At 45.9% G+C, this 7,304-nt stretch overlaps 1 protein-coding gene across 1 annotated transcript; it reads right to left on the bottom strand.

Annotated features, from left to right (window-relative positions):
- Positions 1 to 102: 102 nt before the first annotated feature.
- On the bottom strand, positions 103 to 6,827 carry LOC105812285 (chromosome unknown open reading frame, human C1orf109). The gene is made up of 5 exons (XM_012646683.1): positions 6,519 to 6,827; positions 6,089 to 6,366; positions 3,563 to 3,738; positions 1,204 to 1,326; positions 103 to 1,031 (listed from the first exon to the last, which is right to left on the bottom strand). The coding sequence occupies exons 2-5, from the start codon at positions 6,361 to 6,363 to the stop codon at positions 994 to 996; spliced, it is 612 nt and encodes a 203-aa protein (XP_012502137.1). The 5' UTR covers positions 6,364 to 6,366; positions 6,519 to 6,827; the 3' UTR covers positions 103 to 993.
- Between the last annotated feature and the right edge of the window lie 477 nt (positions 6,828 to 7,304).

Here is a 7,304-nt window from a genome sequence, read left to right as displayed (position 1 = left end):
AAGAAAAACAAAGCTATTTTCATTTAAAAAAAAATACCTACTCTTTATTAAGCCCCTTTACATTCAATGATTGAGATTTTTCTTTTTTTTTTTTTTGCCCCCCACCCCCCATGACTGAGATTTCTCCAACACCCTGGAAAGCTGCATGGTCTGAAAGTAACATGACCATTGCACAGATGAAGGCACTGGGCTCAGAAATGTAACCCTGATTGCCTAACTCAGGGCTGGTGTTCCCCACCTGTGCAGCTATACCACACTCAGAGGAATGTGGCGAGTCAGATGCCATATTTGGCCAAAAAAAACCTGTCATTTGGGGAATCTCTAATGCTAGCTGCGTCCTCTAGGAGGGCATCAGCAGTAGGGGAACACTCTTCAGAGACAAAGCATCAGAACAATCCATGCTGCACCACCTCCCCCTGCTGGCAGGCTCTGGAAACCAAAACTGGCTTGATGACAGGGGCTATTACCACAGGCCAAAATTTTTTTATTTTCCATCAATATCGCCCTAATTTATTTAAATCAGCAAAACCACTTTCTCATCATCAAGGATTCAGGTACTGACACAAATACACAAAACCAGGAGCTGGTGTCAACCAGACTCAGCACTTTGGGTGACACAATGGCAGTGCCACTCTTTACCTCCTGTGCTTTCTTTCCCTGCCACTTGGGGCCTTATAATGGATACTAAGGCATCATGTTCCTCAACACCGCCTTTCCTCTCTGCTTTCTCTTTGCCTCCATCCATTTCCTTGAGCCTCAGAAAAGGGCAAGGGGTGGCCCATGTACTCTCAGCCATGGCCTGGCACAGAGAAGCTCCAACATTGGAGACATCAAGCACAAATCCTCCCGAGATCCAGTCCTTAAGGTTCTAGGCTTGGTATTAAGTCAAATATGTCAGGTTGAAACACTAGCATTTCTCTAGAAATACCAGAGTGCAGCGATGTCAGTCTTCAACTGTGGTGGCCCTGGTCTCCAGATAAACACATAGCTTCCTTACTCTTCCAGGAAGAAGGAAACATTCAGTAGGATATCTAGCATAGGAAGAAAGAAAAACTATGGCATTATCACCTCTCCAAAGAACACAAAACATGAGATTTCTAAAAGACAGAGAGGCAGGGCAATGGCACCTCTCTAGTGCTTACAAAGAAGTGAGCCACAGGGAAAGAAAGGAGGAGACATGAAGAAATAAACAAAAACCAGTACCTTGTACAAGGTCTTGTTGTTCGTCTTTTGAAATTCGGTCCCAGGCCTTGGGCAAAGATTGGATGTTTGCCAAGTCTCCCCACTGGATCGAGGAGAGGAGGTACTTTCTCTTCAGGTACCTTCCTGGAAGTTAAGGACTGCTCACAAAGAAATGAAATATGTTGAAGGAAAAAATACCCTGGTGAGAGCTTTAGGGAGCTATAAAAGTGAAAGTGCAGCTATCCTTACATTTTACCACGTGGGCAGCATTCACCTGTGCCACAGATATTTCCTGAGCCACTCTCTACTAACATATGACTTTGTGCTATGGGGAAAAAGGAATGAAACACTGTCCCTAAAACCTGGGAACTCTCCATGGTGAGAACAAAACCAGACAGTGAGTAGAAAGAATCAGAGTGATACGAAAGATAAAACTCAGTGGAAGTTCAGAGGATGAATACATCCAGTTTAGAGGATAGCAGAAACATTCCAGCTGGTAGGAAACGCATAAGCAAAGGCACAGAATGGCAACGCATAGAATGGATTCAGGGAGAGCAAACCTTCCACTTGGGTTGGCATGGACACCATGTGAAGAGTAGTAGGAAAGGCAGCTGAAGGTGAGTTGAGCCAGAACACAAATAACACTGAGTACCAAGGCAGTGTTTCTGAACTTATCCTAACAACAGAAGCTATTCCTATACAAGTACAGAACAACCCAAACAAGTAACAGGATCAGAACTAGATTTCCTGAAGCTATATGGATTGAGGCCATTAATTGGAGATCGTTTAGAAGGAGAGAAGCTAAAGACAAAGAAGCCTGTCATGAGGCTATATGCAATTGAGTGCAAGTAAGAGGTAAGAAACTATGGAGGGGATAGAGAAGGAAAATATAAAAAGTGCCAGGGAAACAGAACCAAAAGATCTGACTGTAAACATTCCGGCATACAGCAAGTGCTCAGTATTGTTTTTGTTGTTGTTTATTTATTATTACTTTTTTTTTGAGACAAAGTCTTCCTCTGTCACCCTGGCCAGAGTACAGTGGCATCATCATAGCTCACTGCAACCTCAAACTCCTAGGCTCAATCAATCCTCCTGCCTAAGCTGGGACTACGAACGTGCACCATGCCCAGCTGATTTTTCTATTTTTTTTGTAGAGATGGGGTCTCACTGTTGCTCAGGCTGGTCTCAAACTCCTGGCCTCAAGCAATCCTCCTGCCTCAGCCTCCCAAAGTGCTAGGATTACAGGCGTGAGCCACCGTACTGGCTCCTCAGTATTGTTAGCTGCAGCTCCTGGCTCCTTCTGTCCACGCTGCTGTTGCTATCGCTCCTACTGCTACTACCACAACTACTGCTACTACTGCAATTTAAAAGAAAAAACAGGGTTGAAGCTGCAGCTCAAGGACAGAGGGGTAGAATCTGTGGACTACATTACAGAGTTCAATTTAAACTTGAGTTTGCAGTTCCAAGAAAAATCGAGTTAGAGGCATCTGAAACTGAAACTTAAGACTAGAGACAATAAAGGTGGGGCCTTGGGAGTTATTTACATGATGAAGGTAGAAATTTAAGCCAGAGGGTAGATTTGGACATCGGGCAAGAATGGAAAGAAAAAGACCATAACTTCAACTAAGTGGTCTTTCTGCTTTCAGCCATGTCCCCGACACCCCAAGTCTTTCCCCAGAACACAGCCAGTGTGATACTGCTAAAAATACAGGTTTTACCCATTTACTCCTTACTCAAAACCTTCTAAGCTTTCTCTTTCTCAGTAAAAGCCAAAATTCTTCCACAGACCTTGAGGGCCTACAAAGTCTAGCCCAGCCTTGCTAACCTCATCTCCTCTTAGGCTCCCTCAAACTCTGCTCTAGCCACACTGGCCTCCTTGCTATTTCCCGAATACACCAGGCACGTTTTTACCTCGGGGACTTTGCGTTGATGTTCCCTCTGCCTGCAACACTCTTCCCCCAAATATCCACATAGGTCCCTCCCCACCCTCTTCAGATCTTTGCTCAAATATCACTTTCTCATGAGGCCTGGCCTCACCATGCTATTTAAAATCACAACCCCACCCTCACTCCTCACTTTCTCTGCTTTATTTTTCTCCACAGCACTTAGCACTATCCGACGTTCTATCTTCCTTTCTAAATGCCTATCTCCCGGCAGAGAACAGTGAGTGCCCTGCAGGTAGTAGCTACTCAATGAATTATTTGAGGAATGGTTGCACAAAGGAATGCAGGAGGAATCCAAGTTCAGAAACCAAGGAGAACTGACCCAAACTATACAGTTTTCCAATCTTGTGAAATTAAAATCTTGTGAAAACTGAAATTAGAAAGACTTCTTGGAAGAGCTGTGGACACTATTTGAAATGTGCACAAAGGATATGAACTTCGATAATGTCTCTCGATATCTTGTAACCATTCCAACATGTCAGCCACAGAGGGGCTCACAACTGAACGCTGCAGGACAGCATCAATGCCAACTGTGTCTGCATGCTGCTCATAGATCTGAAACACTCGCTCCACATGGCTGCTGACCGTGTCACGCACCTTGAGGAGGGTGGCCCTGGAGGAAAGAGTCTGAGATTAGGCAATATCACGAGAAAGGTATAAGGCAAGGTTTCTTGACTTTGGCACTACTGATATATATATATATATAGATATTTTTTTTTTTTCATATACACACCATGGAATACTACTACTGTTATTTTGGACTGGATGATTCTTTGTTGTGGAAGGCTGCTCTGTGCATTGTAGAATGTTTAGGAGCATGTCTGGCCTCTACTCACTATTTGACAGGAATAAACCATACCTCCACCCTCCCTAAGCTATAATAATCAATAATTGTCTCTAGACATTGCCAAATGTCCCCTGATAGAAAAATCACCCCCAGTTAAAACCACTGGTCTAAGGAGATTAGTGACAGTGCCTCGGAGGTAGGATAGGGGTAGGGCTCAAGAATCAAGAACTGGTTTAAAGATGGAAAGGTTGAAGAAGTTATATGCCTCTCAAAGCTGTGTGATAAGCCCAGTTGTTAAAATAAAGTAAAGACCAAGGGACCTTTCTGGGGCTGCCATAAAACTGTGTAAGGAGAGCAAATGCTCACTCATAGTCCCACGCCAGGTATGTGAAAAGGGAATAAGCAAGAGGAAATGGAAGCAACACACCAGTACCATCCACATGCTCCCTAGCCCCATCCTAGTAAATTCCTGAAAGGTCAAGTTTAGACTCTGGATGCATGCAGACTACTGTGGACCTTCGGAAAGTTACTTAATCCCCCTCAGGTATAAAAACAGTCTGTTTTACTCACTGCACATCCCAAGTACATAGAACAGAGACTGTCACACAGAACACCACATACTTGTTCAACAAATGAATGAATGGAAAGGGTTACTGTAAAATTTAAATGAAATAATGCATACAAAGTACTTAGGGCAGTGCCTAGCTTATGGCAAATACTGTGGTAGTTATTTTTATTTCATTGGTGACTCCAAGGGGCCCAGCCACAAAGACAAAGGCTACAACTTCCCAAAGGGCAAGGCATTCCTTAGCCTAGAACTGAGGCTTTCAAAAATGTTTGTCCATGACTCACAATGAAAAAATAGACTTAAAATAACAACCCAACACCCACAAATACGTAATCAATTGAAGTAAAAGTACACAAAACAATGCCCTCTGAAACACTATTTGTGCTTATTTGTAGACTGTGACCAGCATTTAAAAAAAAATAAAAGACAAAATATCAGAGGGCTGACTGCATTTCATTCCTTCTTACAGCTCAGTAATATTCCATTGTAGGGATATAGCACGTTTTGTCATCCCTCACCAAAGTCTCCAGAGGTGAGAGACAGATCTAGCGACCATATGATCCTCTACATAGGTTATGCATCACTGGTGAACTGGCTTACCACCCCTTGTTCTAGCCATACCATCCTCATACCCACCTTCTGACCCAGCTTACACCTGTTCATCCTTCAGGTTTTTCACACCATTTCCTCCCACAAGCTTACCCCCTCCTCACAGGCTGCACCTAATCATTATCTTAGACTATATCACGACATAATTTAACTATGTCTTCTACGCAACTAAGAACAGGAAATAAGTTTGGTTCACTGTTGTATTCCCAGCACCTTGTGCTTGGCATCCCATAGATGCTTAATAAATGTATTTTGTACAAATGAATAAAAGGAAAGTCCTCATCTTTGACAGTTTACTACCAGTCTATGGCACAAACCCTATACTCTGGAACTTTCTTGTGTTCTGGGTCAAGGAAAAGCCACATGTGCCCTCTCTCTTCTCTGTCCTCAATAATCTATAACTCTGAGATAGAGGGTCTGGCAATAGGCATAAGTCAGAGCGTGGGGACATGCTACTCTTGGGCACACAGACACCAATGTATAGCAGGACAGTGACGGTTAAGAACTCTGGCTTTGGTGTCAGGCACGGTTGAGTCAGAATCCCAGCTCTACTATGTACTAGCTGTGTGACCATGAGCAATCTGCTTGTGCCTCAGTTTCCTCACCTGCAAAATGGAATTAAGTGAAGTTAAGTCACAGATGTGTTGAAAAGACTTTATGAGGTAACATATGTAAACTCTTAGCTCTGGCACCTACTGAGTTTACAGCAGAGTTACTCATTGACTTTTACCAAAATAATCTATAGTTATTAGAAGGGCTAATAAGCTTTTGCCACTCCTTTTCTGTGCTGCTTTGGTGACTTTGACGAAGCCCACCACCACCACGCTTGGCCTCTGACAAGGGAAATGCCAGAAAATGGCTTTTTGACAGAGGTCCCTTTGCAACAGATGGAAAGTAAGGAAGGCTGAGACACCTCCAAATACCATGCTTTCAAGAGAGGAGAAAAAGGGCCAGTTTTAAAATCTTTCCGCCAAGAAAGAGCACCACGGAGCCTCTTACAGCCTCTCCGCCAGCTTGTCCAGGACAGCGTCACCAGCCGCCAGCTGCTTGCGCCTCAGCCGCTCCTGTAAGTCTGGGAAGGCCCGAAGTGACGGCACATCCTCAAACCGCAGGTTCTGCGCGGCCTGCAGCTGTTCTGCCAGGTTGCTGAGGGAGGCCAGCAGGGGCTGGCAGTCCCGCAGAGTGCTCTGCCACAGGCCCTGCTGCTCCTCCAGCACGGGAAAGCACTTCCTCAGGGCCTCCTGCACCGCAAGCAAAGGCAGGTCTTCAGTCATCTTCTGTCAGAAAAAACAAAAACAGAAAGAAAAAAACTGCGTTAAGGTGCCAAGCCAGTAGAGGAAGCACTGGGCCAAGGTGCACGTCATTTCCATCCTCGTGGGAGGTCAAGCTCTTGGCCCCCAAATGCCTTCAGGTAGAAGCGCTGTCTCACCTCCAGAAGGGGCTCTCAGATGGACAGGCCCCTATTTCCCGCCTCGGGAAGGGTGTCCCGGCTATAGCTCGAAGGAGGCCCTCCGGGGATAGGGCAGTCTCCTGCTTCAAACTGAGTCGTCCCCGGGCCTAAGCGCTGTCCCCTCTTTCACCCGTGCTTTCGGAGCCGGAATCCTGTCTCCCCTCCCAGAGGCTGCCAGTCACGTTCCTGAAACCAGCGGGTAAACGTAAAGCTCAGAGAACCAAAGTGTGAGAACACGCCACGGCCCTCCCCACGCGCCCGCAGTCTCTCTGCGGATGCTAAAAAGCAGCGCCGCTAAAGCGCACCTCCAGCCGACGGGGCTACGGCGTCGCTAAAATGTCGTCACATCGCAATGAATTCTGGGCACTGTAGTCCTGCATGTGGATTAGCTGCTTGACTGGGGCGCTTCCTTGTGATTGGATGTTGGGATCGTTCTAACACGGAGACTTCACATTCGTCAGCCTGTGGTAGTTTGAATTGGGTGGCGACGGTGGCCTGTCCCGTTAGCCGTGGAGCCGCTCCCTCTCAGCTTGCACCTCCAGCTGTGCCTTAATGACATTGTTGGATTAACTTGTGTTTGGCATAAGCAACTGGCAAAAAACTGGTGAATCATACGCTCCTGCCATGTGGTAGCTGTGGCTAAGATGCAGGTGGACATCCTAGGTGCCCAGAGAAGTCGGACCCACTGGGAGTGGGGTGAAGCCTGAGACGAAGAAGCCAGGAAACCCTACATGCCCAGCACCAAAACATCTGCTGGGGAGGAAG

The sequence above is a fragment of the Propithecus coquereli genome, unplaced genomic scaffold (genome assembly GCF_000956105.1).
Source record: "Propithecus coquereli isolate 6110/MARCELLA unplaced genomic scaffold, Pcoq_1.0 Scaffold249, whole genome shotgun sequence".
Classification (NCBI taxonomy): domain Eukaryota; kingdom Metazoa; phylum Chordata; class Mammalia; order Primates; family Indriidae; genus Propithecus; species Propithecus coquereli.
This window is presented reverse-complemented; position numbering and strand designations above follow the sequence as displayed.

What these genes read in the sequence shown, in the direction of transcription:
- LOC105812285 (XM_012646683.1), bottom strand. Translation starts at nt 6,363, where the DNA reads ATGACTGAAGACCTGCCTTTGCTTGCGGTGCAGGAGGCCCTGAGGAAG. An exon ending in TATCGAGAGACATTATCGAA is followed by an intron (nt 1,327 to 3,562) that starts GTTCATATCCTT and finishes CTTAACTTCCAG; the next exon opens with GAAGGTACCTGAAGAGAAAG. An exon ending in ACAACAAGACCTTGTACAAG is followed by an intron (nt 1,032 to 1,203) that starts GTACTGGTTTTT and finishes TTCCTATGCTAG; the next exon opens with ATATCCTACTGAATGTTTCC.